Source organism: Lagenorhynchus albirostris, chromosome 14 (genome assembly GCF_949774975.1).
Source record: "Lagenorhynchus albirostris chromosome 14, mLagAlb1.1, whole genome shotgun sequence".
In the NCBI taxonomy this organism is placed as follows: Eukaryota; Metazoa; Chordata; class Mammalia; order Artiodactyla; family Delphinidae; genus Lagenorhynchus; species Lagenorhynchus albirostris.
In genome coordinates, this window is record NC_083108.1 from 50172319 (window position 1) to 50192909 (window position 20591).

The 20591-nt window shown below is 35.6% G+C and overlaps 1 protein-coding gene across 4 annotated transcripts in view; it reads right to left on the reverse strand.

Moving 5' to 3' along the window:
- MIB1 (MIB E3 ubiquitin protein ligase 1) overlaps window positions 1-20591 on the reverse strand; it is a 148694-nt gene that overhangs the window by 81889 nt on the left and 46214 nt on the right. For all 4 annotated transcript variants that reach the window (XM_060170763.1, XM_060170762.1, XM_060170761.1 and 1 more), the window contains exons 9-12: window positions 19801-19934; window positions 13639-13746; window positions 2754-2951; window positions 463-614 (exon numbers count right to left, since the gene is read on the reverse strand). In XM_060170763.1, the coding sequence (XP_060026746.1) occupies window positions 463-614; window positions 2754-2951; window positions 13639-13746; window positions 19801-19934 (592 nt within the window). The remainder of the gene's footprint in view (window positions 1-462; window positions 615-2753; window positions 2952-13638; window positions 13747-19800; window positions 19935-20591) is intronic.

The following is a 20591-nucleotide window of genomic DNA, read 5'->3' on the forward strand; positions in this document are numbered from 1 at the left end:
GAGGACCTCTATACTAGAAGTTTATAGGTAATTATATTATTAAAAAGAAATCAGGTAACTTAATAAATGTTATTTAGCCACAAGTTTAAAAAAATAATTACCATGCAAATAAATAACATGGGGCTAGAGGACACCTGAGAATGATCTTGAAGAAACATAAATCTCCAAATGGAATGCATTTTAATTAAATCTTTAGAATATAAGCAAGTATTCCTGATACTTTATATCCATATTTAATATATATTTAAATAGTCATTTCATAATACTTGTATTAGTTTAACCAAAAAAAAACCATATAAAACTGATCTATTTAATGAAGTTCATAACGTCCACAGACCTTAGAACAATTTAAAACATTAAAGTAAACCAAAATTATTTCCTCATAAGTATCAGAAAAAGAGAACCAGCAACAGGAAAATATTTTTAAATTGCATATAAAATAGTAAAACGTGACATCTTTACCTGGGATTTCCTCTTAGTGCAGCATGGTGTAGAGCATTAAATCCATTATTATTTGTAATGGTAACATCTGCTCCAGCTTCCAGAAGAACTGCCAGGATATCATCACGTTTCTTACTTATTGCATCATGAAGAGGGGTATCACCTTCAGAATCCTTTTTTTTAAAAAAAAGTTTAAAGAGACTTTCATTAGTTCTTTTTCAATTAATCATTATATGTAATGTTAATACTTATAATGAACTACTGAACAAAGAAACAAAAGCAGAAGCCATATCCAACAACCCGTTAATAAAACATGCTGTGTGTTAAATTTTAAAATGCAGGCAAGAAATATTAGCCTCATTATAGTAAAGAAATTCCTACTCAGTCTAGATGGAAAAGACAATAAACATGCTGTAGCTTTCCAAAGAAAATAAAAAAGAAAATCAAAGAAGTACCCTCAAATATAATTTAGCAAATAACAAAATTAAATGAGGTGGAAAAGCTGCCCCCCACCGCAATTCATTAGCTTACAATGGCCTGCTATACCACATTCCTACCATTAATTGTTATACTCTAAAATTCCACACCAAACCTACACCAGTCTTGGGAGTCCCATAGTAATGAATTTAAAGTCAGTGGTTATCAATCTTGGCTGCACTTTAGAATCTGTGGGGAGTTCTTAAAAAATCCCAATACCCAGGCTGTTCTTCAGACCAACTAAGCCAGAATCTCTGGGGGTGAAAGTCAGGCATCAATAGTTTTTCAGAGCTCCCCAGATGATTATGTTGTGCAGTCACAGTTGAGAATCATTAATCCAAATGTTTTCAAAGGGCAGGAAAGTGGCTAGTTAACTCAAAGTGAAGACAAATGAAAAAGAAAATCTGACAGTCTCAGTCTACCTATTTCTCAAGGTACTTTTTTCATTAATCAATGATTTAGCAATAAGTTGTTATTCACTATCAGTCATTTGGATAAATGGGTAATTTAGACCTTTTTCATATCACAGTCATAAACACTATTCTCAGTAAAGCCATATATAGCCTATCCTACGGCATATACCACAGATGCCAAATCCAGTCTTCCACCTATTTTTGTAAATAGTTTTACTGGAACACAGCCACACACATCCATTTATGTACTATCTACAGCAGCTTTCAGGCTACAATGGCAGTGTTGGACAGTTGTGATAGAAATCATATGAAAGCCTAAAATATCATCCGGCCCATTACATAAAAAGTTTGCCAATCTCAGGTGATATATTCATCCACACACATAAAAAATTCCCAATACAAGTTCAATCCAACAATCCAACTTCTATCCGCCTATCTGGTGGCACTAAAAATCCACAGTCTCCAACTTGAGATGGGCTCTTAACATGGCTGGCATAAGCTTCTACAGGTCCTCATCTATCCTGCCTTCTGTTCCCCACAGTAGCTATTCCAAACCTTCATCATTCTTCTCAATCACCCTTTCTACACCTACCAATCCCCACTCACTCTCAACAGATAAGTCTGCCTCCCATCCAAGACAAAAAAAGTTAGCAGGTATAAATTCCCACTCCTTCAACAGATTAACTCCCCTCAATTCCTCCCCCTATCCTCCAATCCAGCCATCCACTCAGAAGCTGTCGGTTCCCGACTCCATCAGTTCCAAAATGGATATACCTCTGAAATATCAGTCCGTAGTAACCATCTAGCTAAACAAAATCTCTGATTCTTTCAGTTCTTCTCAAATCCTCAGTCCCATTACTCTGGTTCTTCTTCTTCATTACTTCTCTGAGATCTATCCAATTTAATTCACCTGGTTGCCAAAACTTTAGATGGGAAGAATCATTCCTTAGGTGACTCTTCAAAAATTAGGTCCTACTACAAATCAATCCTAAAACCCTATATATTTTTTCCAAATCAGAAAATCTTCCAAGACTGGATTAATGACTAGACCCAGACTCTAAGATAAATTAAGCTACAATTAAAATACTTTTGATACTTCTGAAGTAACTATAATGAAATGGTGAAGCTCACTATCATGATCAATAAAGTTAAATCAAATCAACTCAGAGCTGATATTTTCACAAGTCCCCATCCCCAACTCCCCCAAACAAAATCGATTTACTGACACCTTCTTAAAAAAGGCTTTTCTAAGAAGGAATAACTGCCAATTTTATGACAGTCTATACCTTCAGTATCATTTACTATGATCGATCATACAAAAAAGAACTGAAAACAAAAGAATGCTTACCACAAAACCTAGTACACTTCCATTTAACAGAATCCTAGCAATACCTGCAGAATATATTCCTTTAAAGGTTTTACCTGAAGACTGGGATGACAGCCGAAGTCCAATAAAGTCTTCACCACTTGAAGGTGACCTTTATTGACAGCAATATGAAGTGGTGTCTGCCGGCGCTTGTTTCGTGCATTCAGATCAGCGCTGCCTCGGTGCAGCACTTCTATAACAGCACCTTCATCTCCAAAAGCTGCATGGTGAACGGCTCTATCTCCATCTTTATCCTAAACAGCAGCATTTAAATCTGAGTCAGTGAATATTTTAGAAAGAAAAATAAAACTCGAATCTATAATAATTCATTAAGAACCATATTAATGTGAGAAAAGGAAACAGAATGGAGCCAATAAAATAACTAGAAATTCGCTTGAATTGTGATTAACTCCAAAGATAAATGATGATCTGGATCATTATATCATGCACACATATACCAGACCAATAGTTATATCAGAAGTAGTTTGATTCTTCAGTACTCCTAATTTATCAGCCATGATGGTAAACCAACATTAGAAAATGTTAAATCACGACACAACTATATGAAGTTTTTTTCATTTAAAAAAATGTTACACAGATTTTTTAATAACATAAAAATTATGCTAGCAAGTGAGTAATTAAAAAAAAAAGAATGAATGCCAAACAGTATGATCTCAACTAGCTTTCTTTTTTTTTTTTTTTTGCGGTACGTGGGCCTCTCACTGCTGTGGCCTTTCCCGTTGCGGAGCGCAGGCTCAGCAGCCATGGCCCATGGGCCCAGCCACTCCTCGGCATGTGGGATCCTCCCAGACCGGGGCACGAACCTGCGTCCCCTGCATCGGCAGGTGGACTCTCAATCACTGCGCCACCAGGGAAGCCCTGATCTCAACTAGCTTTAAGGGAGAGAAATATATCAACATGTTAACATTGGTTATCTCTGGCTGGTGAGCATACACTTTTCTGTATATTGAAGAACAAAAAAATTAAGTATTTCATTTAAAGATAAAAATGAAACATAAACAAGTACAATTCTATACATCCAAAATTCCAAAACTATTTCAGAGGAATCCAGTAGCAATGCCTCACCTTCTGCTGGCATATTTCTGAGGAGACGAGAGGTAGAAAAAGACCCAACTGCTTTAATTTTTTTCACATGCAAGAAACTGCTTTAAAAAAAAATGCTTGTACTACACCATAAAGATAATAAACACAGTCCATACCAAAAAGAGTCTCATTACCTTGCTAGATGCAGATGGAGAAGGATATTATAAGGGTATTGTCTTTATTCCATACACATCTCAAATTTTAACACCCAGATGTAAGCATACTCAGACTTTCTCCAACCCATGGTAGCCCCTGGTGGACTCTAGTTTTTGCAAGTGGTTTGAAACTCCACATGGCACTCGAGCTTATCTGAACTACTTTTCAAAGATAACACAGATAAATACCGCTGTGGTTAAATATATTTAAAACAAATAAACAAAACAGTTGCTGAATTCAAAACTGTTTATGGTCTTTGCATATTTTCTCAAACAGATACTAAAAGTAAAACCGCTCAAGTAGAAGTCCATGACGACTTGACAACCATTCTTGAAAAGGTAGGAATCCAAGACTCAGGAGTACTTCTACCTTACTAACATTCCAGCTAAACAAGGTTAGGAGTTTTTGTTACCTCTTAACATTAAGCATAAAGGAACTGGCAAACTACCACAGGAAAGATTTAAGATTCAACTCTTGTTCCTCTGAGTAGCATTATATTTAAACATTCCAGAAAAACAAGCTTCTTACAAAAAAAAATATGTTTGTGTGTATGTATTGTTAACCTCTCTAGTAACACATTTCAGTATTCAGAATCTTAGATGTAAGATCTTCCTAACCTCCAATCTGGATTTCTTTTCTGTTATAATTTTTAAGGCTATCTAGTGGTACTCGTACCATTAAAAATGGGAATCCACTAACACTCACTGAATAAAAACAGGAACTATTTATGAAGTGTACCATATATTTATGATTGTTAGAAAACTGCTACCGAAACACTTTTATGCAGGTTCCGTCAACAATTTGTTTACATTTAAAAAAAAAAACCTTAAAATCCAAATATATGTCAAAGGGAAATACACAAGGAAAGTTTAAAGATTTTGTAAAATACATATACACACTAGAAAACAATTCATTTCCAGATTTTTATTCTAAATTAGAAAATCTCAGTTGAATAGAGACCTTAACTTACAGGTTTTGTTGCTTTCTTCCGAATTTATCTTAAATATTCCAAAAAACCTCAAACATTGAGGTCATTATCCTGTCTTTGATACTGCCAACAAACGAGATGTTGAGGGACAACACAGTAGCTCACTCCCAAACGGTTACCTAAAAAGATCTGCAAAGGGGCCTCAAATTAAATCTTAAACTGATCTTGGTTCTTTCTATCCTCCTGCTCCTCTGTTTCCTCTCAGCCTCCAAAACCTCCTCTTGCTCCACTCTTCCCTTAGCTGATATATCCACAGACTGTACAGTCAACAAAATCAGGATCTGTAGGTCATGCTCACCTACTTCCTTTCCCTGAACCCCTAGGTCAAACACCAAATTCTATGGCTATCTATTCTCTCTTGTCCAATTCTACAGCTAATTAATTCAGACCTTCCTTCATTCTCATTCACTTGACCTACTGCCACAGCTCACCCAGCATTCTTACCCCAATCTATTCTTCACACAAAAAACAGAATTCTCTTTGTAAAACACAGAATTTATGTTTAAAACTCTTTAATGTAACTCCATTATATAAAGAACAAACCTCTTTTAAAGCCTACTTCTGTGGACCATTCCAAACTCATCTGCTGCCATGTTCCCTCATATATAAAACTAACTTACCAACTTACTTCACCCCATATGTTCATGTGCTGCTCTCAGACTTCAATGCTCTTATTCATTACCTTTTTGGTTTGAAAATACACATTCTTTAAAACTCAGCTCAGGTAACTCCTCTCCTATGAAACTTGCCCTGCCTCTCACAAAATCATTTTAACTCTTCTTCTGTCATATCACTTATCACACTACAGAATAATAATTTGTTTGCAAGTCTGTCATTTTTATTTGACTGTGAGCTTCATGCGGGCTATGACTGCATCTTAATCATCTTTACTCCCAATACGTATCATAGTACCTACTACTAGTAAGAACCAAAATGGGTGTTGAATTGAATCCTTAATATGCCTTAATAACAATCATGCATTTTTTTCTCAATCATTTTTTTAATGATTTTTTTATTGTGGTAAAATACAAATAACATACCTGTGTCTCTGCATCTAAAATGTCTCCTATAGACTGTGCAGTGTTAGAATATTTTTTTTAATCCATTCTGCAGTCTCTGTCTTTTGGAGTTTAATCCATTTAAAGTAATTACTGAGAAGGAAAAACTTCCATAACTTTGCTATTTGTTTTCCATATGCCATACAGCCTTTTTTCCCCCTCATTTCCTACATTACTGTCTCTTGTATTTAGTTGCTCTTTTGTAGTGAAATGTTTTAATTTCCTTCTCATTTCCTTTATGCTATAACTGTTTTCTTTGTGGTCATCACAGGGATTACATTTAACTTCCTAAAGTTATAACAATCTAATTTGAATTTATACCAGCTTAACTTCAACAACATACAAAAACTCTACTTGTTTACAGCTCCATCCCCACCCCTTTCAAGTTACTGATGTCACAAAATTACATCTTTGTACACGGTATGCCCCAAAACACAAGCTAATAACTGTTTTTTAAAAATCCATCAGTCTCTTAAATTATGTAGAAAATAAGATGTGGAGTTACACACTGTTGTTAAAATAATGCTTTCTTTTATAATTGCCCTTGTATTTGCCTTTACTGAGATTTTATTTCTTCATATGGCTCCGGGTTACTGTCTAATATCCTTTCATTTCAACCTGCAGGACTCCCTTTTGGGATTCTTACAAGGCAGGTCCAGTGGCAACAAACTCCCTCAGCTTTTGTCTGGGAATGTCTTAATTTCTCCCTCATTTTTGAAGTACAGTTTTGCTAGATATATGATTCTTGGTTGACAGGTTTTTTGGGTTTTGTTTTTTTTTTTTGGGGTTTTTGGGGTTTTTTTGCCGTACGCGGGCCTCTCACTGTTGTGGCCTCTCCCGCTGCGGAGCACAGGCTCCGGACGTGCAGGCCCAGCGGCCATTGCTCATGGGCCCAGCCGCTCCGCGGCATGTGGGATCCTCCCTGACCGGGGCACGAACCCATGTCCCCTGCATCGGCAGGCGGACTCTCAACCACTACGCCACCAGGGAAGCCCCTTTTTTTGTTTTTTGTTTCTTCCTTTTTAGCACTTCAAAGATATCAGCCCATTATCTTCTGGCCTCCAAAGTTTTTGATGAGAAATCTGTTGAAAATCTTAAAAGGATCTCTTATAAGTGACACGTCGCTTCTCTCTTGCTTTAAAGATTCTCTCTTTGTCTTTTGAAAGTTTGATTATAATGTATAATATGGGGGCTGAGTTCATCGTATTTGGAATTCATTCTGCTTTCTGGATGTTTATATCTTTCATCAAATCTGGGGAGTTTCTAGCCATTGTTTCTTCAAATAACCTCTCTGCCCCTTTCTCTCTTTCTGCCGTCTCTTTCTAGGATTCTCAAAATGCGTATGGTGGTCCGCTTGATGATGCCCCACAGGTCCCTTAGGCTCTCTTCATTTTTCTTCAGTCTTTTTTCTTTCTGTTTCTCAGACTTGATAATTCCCATTGTCCTATCTTCCAGTTCACTGGTTCTTTCTTCTGCCTGGTTAAATCTCTCTCTTTGAATTCCCCTATGAATTTTTCATTTAAGTTCTTATACTTTTCAGCTTTGGAATTTGTTTTTGGTTTCTTTTTAGGTGATCTATGTCTTCATTGATATTTCCATTTTGTTCACACATCATGTTCTTGACTTTCTACACATCTTCATTAAGTTCTTTGAGAATCTTTAAGACAACTGTTTTAGAGTCATTGTCTAGTAGATTGCCATCTGGTTTTTCTCAGGTACATTTACTTGTTGGTTTATTTTTTTTTCCTTTGAATGAGCCATACTTTCCTATTTCGCTGTTTACCTTGTGATTTTTCTGTTGAAAACTGGACATTTGAATCTAATAATGCCGTAAGTCTGGAAATCAGGAGCCTTCTCCTTCTGCAGGGTTTGGTTTTGGTTTTGGTTTTGGTTTGGTTTTGACTGTTTTAGCCTGTCTTCATGCTTACAGCCTGAGGTGTAAACTTAAGGTCTCCTTGGGTCTTTTCTGAGCCTGCACCTTTCCTCAGGTATGTGCAATGCCTTTCTAATTTCCCTCATATATGCAGTTGCTTTTGAATGTCGTAGTCTTTAATGCCAGGCTCCCAAAAGGAGAAAAAGAAAAATGGGAGGGGAAGCAGAAAAAAGCACAGACCATTAAATCCTCTGGAAGTAACTTCAGCCAATGAGTAAGGGTTTGCAACAATGGGAGGGTGCAACAATGGCTACCCACCTCTGTGCCTGCACCTCCATAATCAGAAGCAGCAATCAAGGATTAGAACACCTTGCAAGCTGATCTAAGAACACATACCTGGCTGCCTGTCACTGGGCTGGAGGGTGGGGTATGTGTAGCTCCTGCTGAGCCAAGAGCTGAAATTGACCAAAATTAACCCCCAAGCCTTCCCTTGGAAGTAGCAAGCCTTCAACAGAAGCCAGAGTTCTAAAATAGTTACATCAGAAAGATTCTGCCATTGCAGTTGTTGTCTAGATGGGGAGATGGATTCCTAGTACTTCCTACTCCACCACCGTCCCAGAATCCTCTTGGTAACCATCATGACTTTTTTCTTTTTTTTGGCTGCACTGCGTCTTTGCTGCTGCGCGCGGGCTTTCTCTAGTTGCAGTGAGCGGGGGTTACTCTTCATTGCAGCGCGTGGGCTTCTCATTGCTGTGGCTTCTCTTGTTGCGGAGCACAGGCTCTAGGCACACAGGCTTCAGTAGTTGTGGCTCACAGGCTCAGGAGTTGTGGCTCGCAGGCTGAGTAGTTGTGGCACACGAGCTTAGCTGCTCCGCGGCATGTAGGATCTTCCTGGACAAGGGCTTGAACCCATGTCCCCTGCATTGGCAGGCAGATTCTTAACCACTGCACCACCAGGGAAGTCCCCATGATTTTTGCCATCAATGAAATTAAATATTTCCTGAACTCACTGATATTTTCAGTAAATTAGGTCAACTATTATATTATTATGTCAATATTTTATTATTCTCAAATATAATATTATACTTCATCTTACTTTCCTTAAAACTTGTTCAGTTAATCAAGATGCTGGTATTGTGATCATATTAAAACCTTTAGATTGTCTGGAAATGGTGTATTCTGGTTTGTTCGTTCATTCATTTATTCATTCCTTCAGTGAGTATTTACTAGGTGCCTACTATGAGCTCAATACTGTTCTGGACACTGGAGAACAACAATGGGCAAGATAAAGTTCACCCTCATGGAGTTTACATTCTAGTGGGGGAGACAGAATATTATAAATGAAATAAGTAAATAAAATGTAAATGTTAGGTAGTAGAAAGTGCCAAGGAGAAAAAACAGCAGGGAAAAAAGATTAGATAAGACAGCCAAGGGATGGCCCCTCCCAAGGAAGGTTTGAGTAAATACCTGAAAGAAGTGAAAGAGAAGGCCATGAAGATATCTGGGAGAAGAGAAGTGTGAGGAGACAAGCACAGTGGCAGCAGGAAAGATGAAAACTGTTTAAATGCTGGATATATTTTAAAGAGCCAACAGAATTTAGTGATAGACCAAATGAGGAATATGGGGAAAATAAAGAGAAATCAACAAATGACGATTCTTAAGACCCAACCTGAACAACTAAATTTACTGATAAGGGAGAACTATAAAACTATGATATGTCCCCTTTGAAAACCTGACCTTTTTTATTTGGGCAATCTTAGATTGCAGTCTGCCTTCCTGTAAAAGGCACCTTAACGACTGTTTTCTGGGTCTTATAAATCAAATCTTTCTCTTGACATCCCATGTTTTTAATAGTGCCAGTATTTCGGGGGGCGGGGCATGTAGGGAGGTGGGAAAGCCTCTAGTCACAACCTGAATTAACATGGATCCCCAGGAACCACATATACCAATTCCCAGAGCCATTCTGGATGTTATTATTCTGAGTTCTGACTTGTTTTTAAGGAAAGAATTTCCTTAAACTGACCAGTCTTAAAGTCCACTTGCCTGTTCCTTTTCAGATTACAGTTAAATAAAAAGTTTATACAGTTTTGTTTTCATTAACTAGATAAGCAGAATCAGACAGAATTAGCATCTGGGTTTTTTTTTGAGAAACTCTGCTAACTCCCACTAGTTGGAAAGAAATCTTTAATAAGAACAGGGACTTCCCTGGTGGCGCAGTGGTTAAGAATCCACGTGCCAACGCAGGGGACATGGGTTCAAGCCCTGGTCCGGGAAGATCCTACATGCTGCGGAGCAACTAAGTCCATGCGCCACAAATACTGAGCCCGCGCTCTAGAGCCCGCGAGCCACAACTACTGAAGCCCGTGTGCCTAGAGCCTGTGCTCTGCAACAAGAGAATCCATCGCAATGAGAAGCCCGCGCACTGCAACGAAGAGTAGCTCCCGCTTGCTGCAACTAGAGAAAGCCCATGCGCAGCAACGAAGACCCAACGCAGCCAAAAATGAAACAAATAAATCAATTAAAAAAAAAAGAACACAGGTAATAATAACACTTCAAATTCCCATTGTGTTCTACATTATAAATGGTATCTTAATTATTTCCCTTACTCTATTCCCCAACCCTTTCAGTTATTTTCATAGATGAGGAAACTGAAGCTTATACCAATTAAACTTTTTGCCCAATATCATTTTAGACAGCAACAATACCATTAAAACTTGGGTTTTCTGACAATGTCGAGTACTGTTCCCTACTATTAATATTCTCCATTAAAAAAGTTTTCATTAACCTTAAATAATGAAACCACCTAAAGTTTACTGATATCTTCAGTATATATTTGTACTATATTTGAAAAACTTACTGTAAAGAACACACTTTTTAAAAGTGGGCTTCCTTTCCATTAAAATAAATCCTCCACACCTTTACCTATTATATTCATCAGTAGGGGGTAAAAAAAAAACAACTGAGTCCCTGGAGGATCAAACATTAGCTCACCCATATCAACATACCTAAGATCTCACAGTCCTCAGTGCCTTTGACTACACATTAAGAAGGAAACAGAATGTAATCCTACTGTACTCAGTAGGTCATACATAGAGACAACCAACTTTCCAAAATAGCTCTGAGTTTTCCCTAAGAAAAAGAAATAGGGAAAAAATGTAACCTTATCACATATTTGAAAGGTATAATATATAGCAAATAATTTAGCTTACTAACAGCTTAAATCAACTAAAATCTGTAATAGTCATCTATATTAGGGGCCAGCAAACTTTTCTGCGAAGGGCCAGAAAGTAAATATTTTAGGTTTTACAGGTTATATGATCTCTTATCACAACTACACAACTACTCAATTCTGCAGTTGTAGCACAAAAGCAGCCATACACAATAAAATTAAGTAATGGGTGTGTTGTGTTCCAATAATACTTTAAAATACAAATGAAGGGCTGGACTTGGCCTGCGGGCTATAGTTTGCAACCTGTAATCTATACTATCTTGAGCTCACTTCCTGATAGAGATGAAAAAAATTAATACAGATACAGAATGAGATAACTAGACAACAAAATATATTATTCTCTTTATTCTTCAGCTAACCTCAAAACTTTTAATAAAATTAGATTTTTAAAAAATCATTGTTAAATTATTGTGCCTACATGTGCTAAAGGTACAATAAAGTTTTTAGAAAAGAGTACTTATCTTCTAGGATACATACTAAAATATTTACAGATTAAATAATATGGTATCTGGATCTGCTTCAAAGTAAGTCAGTGGAGGAAATGGGAGGCAAGAGGGTACAGGTAAGACAAAATTGACCAGGAAAAATAACTGAAGTAGAATAATGGGTACACAGGATTCATTATACTATTCTATTTCTATACATGTTTAAAATTTCCAATAATAAAAAAATTAATAGCAACCAATCAACTTACAAACAAGCTAGTACATGATGAATCACAATTTTAAGTGCATTCGTAAAATTAGCTATTTTCTCCAACTTTTAAACCAGGATTTCCCAACCTCAGCACTACCGACATTTTGGACCAGATAACTCTTTGTTGTGAGAGCTGTCCTGTACACTGCAGGATATTTAGTAGCATCCTTAGTTTCTACCCATTAGATGCCAGTAATACTCCCCTGCTCCCCAGCAACCAGTTGTGACAATCAAAAATGTCTCCACAAAATGCCCCCATGGGACAAAAATGTGCCCCAATTAAGAATCACTGTTTTAAACAAACTATATTGCTGTTTATGACAGACAATGTTAATTCTTACATTCTAGAAAAATGAAACTTTGATAAATTTTTGTTTTACGCTTAGGCAATGAATTATATTTATATTTCAATCCAATTTTTAAATGTAGTTTTTCCTCTACCAGTTGGGACACTGTTATTAATTTAACCTGATGTGTAAATATTCCTTTTTCACACTATTTCTACAAATTACATCTGCCTACAATGGTTTTTGAAACAGAAAATGCACAGAATGGAAATCCAAAGGAGGAGGTATGGTACAAGTCCACCTGTACCTTACTGCTTTAGTAAGAGATGTGGTTTCCAAAGTGAAAGATAAATTATTTACAAACACCTAGCCTACTGAGCTTCACTCCAACTCCAAGCTTATGTGTACAGTAATAACTAACCATTTGCTTTGTATCTGAGTTCAATTAAGGAAAAAAAAAAAACCTACTCTTGAGAAATAGTGCTAACTTCGTTCCCCACCCCACAGCTACATCCCTATTCTACACAACGTCTCATATAGTTTACAAACGTATAATATACTAATTTAAAATTCAAGCTCTAGGCAAAAGAAAAATTCCAACATCAAAGATGACTTATTTACACCTACAAAACCAATGGCTCTTTAGTAGCTGTCCAACAACTCAAGATATATACAACTGGGGAAAAAAAGCAAAAATAATGTAAGACTTCTCTTTTGAAATATATGTCATTAAAATTTTATAATTAGTAAAAACAGACTGGTCAACAAATTTAGCCCTCAGAAATTCAAATCAATATTAAATAGTTTCCTCAGATGAGAGTGTCATTTGGACAAAATTGCAACCTTTTGCCTAGTTAAACTTTGATAGAATTTGGCTTATTCCTAAATAATCTTATATTAGACTAAAACAAATGTAATTCTAATATACTCTTTAAGTGATGAGGTTATAGTTAGCTACAACAAAGGGAGCCATCCCTCATACCAGCCATACAATGAAATTCCAATGATAGTAAAAATCATTTATTTCTCCTTTACTAAGAATATACTCTAAATTAAGCACATATACACACATAGAGCGAGAAACATGCATTATAAAAATCTTCAAAAACCCACATAAAGATCAGGAAACAAAAAGACTAAACAAATTCTAGTTTACTTTTTCCCTCAGGAGACAAACAACAACAACAAAAGGCCTCTGAGTGTCACATATCAGGAAAAATCTTGCCGCACATGATTTATATTCCTATTCCCTCAATTTCCCCAGCATGACTCATGGGTAAATCCAACTGGGCTCCCAACAACATGGTGCTTCTACCATAGCAAAGGGAAACTCAACTATCTTCACTTAGGGTTATGCCTAGAATATTGAGCCATCACAGAAAAACACGAAATGCTTCAAGCTGTCTTTGGTCAAATTTTTCTTTTCAATCAAAAGAGCCTTAGGTTAATATTAAATTTCAAAACGAAAAAAATCCATCTCATGATAAGAAGTACCATTTCTAGGACATTAATTTTTACTTAAAATATTCTTTAAGCTTAGTTTTAATTACCTCTGCTTCTACATCCACATTTTGCTTCAAAAGTAACTTCAAAATGTCAACATGTCCATTCTGACTAGCAGCTTGCATGGCTGTGTGACCAGCACACTGTCCATTCACCTAAATAAAAAAGAAAGGATGAAGGAATGTCACAAATCAGAAAGAGCCAATATATACATACAGTGTAGGTTTAAAGCCAGCAAATTATATGATTCTATGAAAACAATTTAGGTTGGTGTTCTATATATCCTAGCATAGATCACCAGAAACTGGTTTCTCTAATTTAGGGAGGGATACAGGAACTTGGAAATTTCCATTGTTCAAAGAGTTATGAAAACTTTTAGGCAGTCTGCAAAGGTGAAAGTAGAAAAGAAGGAGGGGAAGAAGGGACGAAGGGAAGTAAGTTACATTCGTTTTGCATGTATATATCTACTTGAATTATTAAATCTCAGAGTCTGTTTCAATGAAGAAAAAACAATGAGGTGAATGGAAAAACCTTTAGAAAAGATACTGTCTGCTACAGTATAAAGAAATTCAATTCAGCCAATATAGCCAAATGCTAATGGTAGTTTGACAAATGCAAACTACCATGAAGCATACATAAATGAGTTCCCAGGGTAGCTATACACAACTGTTCTAATATAAAGCAGTAATTTTCAACCAACCTTTTCTTCACTTCAGATGTTGTGTAAATGCATTACTTATTCATGGATACACCCAAGTCTAATTCCTTAATCCCACTACATTCACTCCCATCCATAAAACCTTTTATAAAAAATGGCCAAGGACACCAATTACTAATATAAGAAAAGGGGGATATCATTACAGATACCATGGACATTAAAAGGATAATATGGAATATTCTGGAAACTGCCCACAAATTTGATAGGCTAGATGAAATGGACCAATTTCTTGAAAGACACAATCTGCCAAAACTCACACAAGAAGAAACAGACCACGCGAAAGGCCTCTGTCCAAGAAAGAAACTGAATCAATAATTAATTAATTTCAAAAACCAAAAGCACCAGGCCCATATGGGTTTACCAGTGAATTCTACCAAACATTTAAGGAAGAATTATACCAATTCTCTATGATCTCTTTCAGAGGCTAGAAGCTGAAGGAAAACTTCCTAAGTCATTCTATGAGGGCAGATTACCCTGATACGAAAACTGGACAAAGACACTACAAGAAAGGAAAACTACAGACCAATATCTCTCATGAACACAGATACAAAAATCCTCAACAAAATGTTAGCAAATCAAATCCCAAAAAGTACATAAAGAATTATACACCACAACCAAGTAGAATTTATCCCAGGTATGGAAGGCTGGTTCAACATTCAAAACTCAATTAACGTAATCCATCACATGAACAGAGTTAAGAAGAAAAATCACATGATTGTATCAATAGATGCAGAAAAAGTGTGTGAAAAAATCCAACACCCATCATAAAAACTCTCAGTAAACAAGGAATAAAGGGGAACTTTCTCAATTTGAAAAAGACTAGGTACAAAAAAATTACAGCTAGCATCATATTTAATGGTGAGAAACTCCCAACTTTCCTATTAAAATTGGGTACAAGGCAAGCAGGTCCACTCCCACCACTCCTTTTCAACATCATACTAGAAATCCTTGCTAATACAGTAAGGCAAGAAAAGAAAATAAAAGGTATACAGATTGAGAAGGAAGACAGGAAACTGTCCTTGTCCACAGATGACATGATCATCTATGTAGAAAATCTGAGAGAGACCAAAAACCTCCTGGAACTAATAAGCAATTATAGCTAGGCTGCAGGATACAAGGTTAATACACAAGTGTCAATTGCATTCCTATATACTAGCAAACAAGTAGAATATGAAACTGAAAACATAGTATCACAGCACAGCAAAGGAAATCATCAACAAAATGAAAAGGCAACCTGCTGAATAGGAGAAAATATGCGCAAATCATATACCTGATAAGTTAATATCCAAAATACATAAAGAACCCATACAACTCAAAAGCAAGAAAAACAATTTGATTAAAGAATGAGCAGAGGATCTGAATGGACATTTTTCCAACGAAAACATACAGATGGCCAACAGGTACATAGAAAGATGCTCAACATTACTAATAATCAAGGAAATGTATAAAAAAAACACAATACCATCACATTACCATTACACCCCCCAAAATCAAACACTAAAGTATAAATCTAACAAAATATGTATAAGATCTACATGAGGAGAACTACAAAACTCTGATGAATGAAATCAAGGAACTAAATAAATGGAGTATACTCCATGTTCATGGATAGAAAGACTAACAGTTCTTCCCAACTTGACCCATAAATTCAATGCAATCCCTATCAAAATCCCAGCAAGTTATTTTATGGATACTGACAAACTGATTCTAAAGTTTATATTGAAAGGCAAAAGACCCAGAATAGCCAACTTAATACTGAAGAAGAACAAATCTGGAGGACTGACACTACCTGACTCCAAGACTTACTACAAAGCTACAGTAATCAAGACAGTGTGGTACTGGCCAAAGAATAGACAAACGGAGCAAAGGAAAAGAACAGAAAGCCCAGAAATAGCCTCTCATAAATACAGTCAAGTGATTTTTAACAAAGAAGCGAAGGCAATACAACGGAGCAAAGATAATCTTTTTAACAAATGGTGCTGGAACCACATGCAAAAAAATGAATCTAGATACAGACCTTACACTTTTCACAAAAATTAACAAAATGGATCACAGACCTAAATGTAAAACACAAAACTATAAAACTTCTAAAAGATAACACAGGAGAAACCCTAGATGACCTTGGGTATGGTGATGACTTTTTTTTTTAAGATACAACACCAAAGACATGATCTGTGAAAGAAATAGTTGATAAGCTGAACTTCACTAAAATTAAGATTTCCTGCTCTGCAAAACAAAATATCAAGGTAATGAGAAGACAAGCCACAGACTGGGAAAAAATATTTGCAAAAGACATATCTAATAAAGTACTGTTATCCAAAATATACAAAGAACTCTTAAAACTCAACATTAAGAAAACAGCCCAATTAAAAAATGGGCCAAAGACCTGAACAAACACCTCACCAAAGAAGACATACAAATGGCAAATAAGCATATGAAAAGATGCTCCACAATATATATCATCAGGGAAACACATTCTTACTATATGATCCAGCAATCACATTCCTTAGTACTAATCCAAAGAAAGCTGAAAACTTACGTCCACACAAAAACCTGCATACAGACATTTATGGCAACTTTATTCATAACTAACAAAACTTGGAAGCAACCAGTATGTCCTACATAGGTGAATGGATAAACCCTGATGCAACCAGACAATGGAATATTAATCAGCACTAAAAAGAAACACGCTATCAAGACACAGAAAGACATGGAAGAAACTTGAATGCCTATTACTAAGTGAAAGAAGCCAAGCTGAAAAGGTTACATACTGTATGATTCCAACTATATGACATTCTGGAAAAGGCAAAACTATGAATACAATAAAAAGATCAGTGGTTGCCAGAGATGGGGTGGGGAAAAGAGGTGAATAGGCAGACCACAGAAGATTTTTAGGGCAGTAAAAATACTCTGTATGATATTATAATGATGGATACATATCATTATACCTTAGTACAAACCCACAGAAGGTACAACACCAAGAGTGAACTCTAAGGTAAACTATGGACTTTGGGTGATTATGATGTGTCAATATAGGTCATCCTTAGTAAAATAATGTACCATTTCTAGCAAGAGATGTTGATAATGCGGGAGGCTATGCATTTGGATAGACTGGGAATACATGGGAAATCTCTTTACCTCTCTCAATTTTAGTTTGTAAAACTGCTCTAAAGATAAAATCTAAAATAAAAAATGATCAAAAATTCCCAAATATGAAAAACATGATTTCCAGAATATAAAGATCAAGCATTAAAAGTAATGGATGAAAACGGATCCACAGCAAAGCACAACATTGTACAAGTTCAGACTGTGGTGACAAAAAGAGATGTTCATGCTTGAAAGAAAAAAAGAAAAAACAGCTCACATGCAGTATCGATCAGGAATCAGAATGGCTTAGTAAGTCTTCTCAACAGCAATTCTGAATGCTGGAAGAAAATGGGATTATTCTGAAGGAAAATAATATCTAACCTTGAATTCTATTCCCATCTAAAACCTAATAGTAAGGTTAAAAAATATATATATTGAAAGTCTATTTCCCATGCACTCTTTTTCTCAGGAAGCTACTAAAAGCCATACTTCACAAAAGAGAGAATAAACTTTGAAACAGAAGGACAGAGGATACAGAAAACAAAAAATCCAACACAGCAGAGAGGGGAAGGGCACCTCCAGGATGATGTGTGAGAGACATTCCAAACGGGCATCAGGCATAGAGAGCAACCTGGCCAAATGGAAGAGGTCAGAAGGCACTGAGAGAAATCTCTCTCAGAAGATAAAATGAATACATACCTGATGTGCCTGAATTTCTTGACAGATTACACAAGTAGAGAGAATTTTGGAGAAGAATTAATTATAACAATATAGATTGCTAATAAGTGAAAACAATTTTAGATTATCTCTTGGGAATAAGAGAGACTGGGAAAAACTACAAGTGAACTCTTTGGAACGAAGGAAATGTTGTACATCTTAATAAGGCTGTGGATTATGTGGGTATATGCATTTGTCAAAACTGATCCATGTATTTCACTGTATGTAAATTACACCTCAGTTTTTTTTTTAAAGAACGATTATGAACATCAAGGAAAACAGAAAGTTGTGTAAGAAAACACAATCTAGTATCCTCCACAGCTTAGATATGAATGTCATTTGAATAATAACATGTACAATTAATTTTAATCTTAACAAAATTACAATACAATATAATACCACATTAAGAACCTGGAAGAGGTGTGTATGTGTGTAATGGGGATGGGCTGGAGGTGGCAAAGAAAGCTAAATCCTCACCTTCACAGAGAGGTATCAAAAGATAACTCCTAAAACATAAAAATCAAGAAATAACAATAGAAATATGTTATTGAAAGATGTGGAGGTAAGTATATGAAGAAAATCAGCTGAAAGAGGTGAAAATAGCTGCCTCTGAAGAAAAGTAAAATAAGATTGAAAAAGAGATGCTGTTTTTCATAACAAACCTTGTAGAACTGTTTTTCCCTTGAAATTTTTAGAATGTATGACATTCTAAAAAACAACTAAAATAAATTAGTAATTAAATAAAGGAAAAAATTAAGTACAATAACATGTAAATCTGCTTGACTGAATATAAAAGAAGTCTGACTCTACTTTCCAAACAAAAAAAACGTGAATATCTGAAACAAATTATTTGTGACATAGCTCATAACCAATCAAGAAACCACTGTGTCATGCTGCTGCAACTGATTTCTAACAAACCTAAAATGCCACGTGAGATCATAGAAATAAGATGTTTACACCTTATAATTACAGATCTGATCTTTGTCAAACTATCCAGCATACTTGCACACAAAAATGTGGCAACAAAAGCCCTCACTACACAGTGACAATGATCCAAATTGACACTCAACCTACAGTCTCTTGGCTGGTACTGACATCATACTGGTGCCACAACAGTAGCAATGACAAAGCCAATGGATGACTAAGCGAGAACCAAAATTTAAATTTTGAACCCGTTTAAAATATGGCTTTTGTAAATGGTAAAATACAACATAAACTATTAAGATTCACAAAATGCATGAACCCTAATTCACCTGCATTATAAACTATGAAACAGTCAATTTTCATAAGGAGGGGAAGGAAAAAGTTTAAATTAAATGTTTTGAAAAGAGAGATGGAAAATTGCTTATAAAATTTACTAAAATATATTATTTAAACATAATAAGCTAACATTTACATGAGAAAATTTCACTGAATTTCCCAAAAGGACACTTACTACTTAAAAACCTAAAAGTAAATTTTGTCAATCATAAAATTTAAAAAGTCAGTATTAAGAAAATGTCAATATCTTTTAGAAATGCACAATGAAGAAATGATGCCCAGTGTCTTCTTTAAAATACCTTAGAAAAACAAGCAAGAAGGAATAGATGAAGCACATGTGGCAAAATATAATAACTGTTGAAGTATAAGGTTCGTTATAACTATTCCATTCTTGTGTATGCTTCAAAATAATTTTTAAAATGCTCACATCCACATCTGGTCTTTTTAGCAAATCTTCCACTTTAGCAACATCTCCATTGGCAGCAGCCTTAACTAATTCTTCATTGAGGTCACCAGATTCTTGGGTTTCAAATAATTTCTTCAAGAGTTGGGAGAGTCTTTCTGTAAAGCATCAAATAAAGCTGCTAATATAGGAGGATCTCAAACCTTAACTACTCACAGACAAGCATTACCCATATGCCTATAATATATACTTTTCCTTTTTTATTATTTCTATCATTAATATTATTTTTGTACTATGCTACAGATATTACCCATGCACATTATAATTACTACCATATAAAGCTGCATTAAATTCGAGCCCACAGTTATTCCCAGTTTACTCCAATTCATGTACTTCAAGTTAACATTTCAGAAAAAGAAAAGCTACATACAAACTATAATTCAAGATTTAGGAGTCATACCAAAGATATTATAAATGAACACACTACAATGGGAGTATCATAATGATACAAATTGTCTTTCAGGTCTTAAATATATCATATGGACACTCAGAGCTCAATGTTACAGATCTTAGACTAGATCAACAGATCAATGGTTATGATTCAAAAGCAATATAATCTCTATAATGTCTGGGGAAATATTTTAGGAACAAACCAATTTTCAGTAAAAATGGATCTCTAAGGGTTAATAACATACTTCAAAGGTGCCAATTGACTGGTTTTGACTAAAACAAGAAAGAACCAGAGATGTGTTTACATAAACCCTTTCAATATGATTTTTTTTTCTAAATAGCATTTATCAGTAGCAAATCTACCC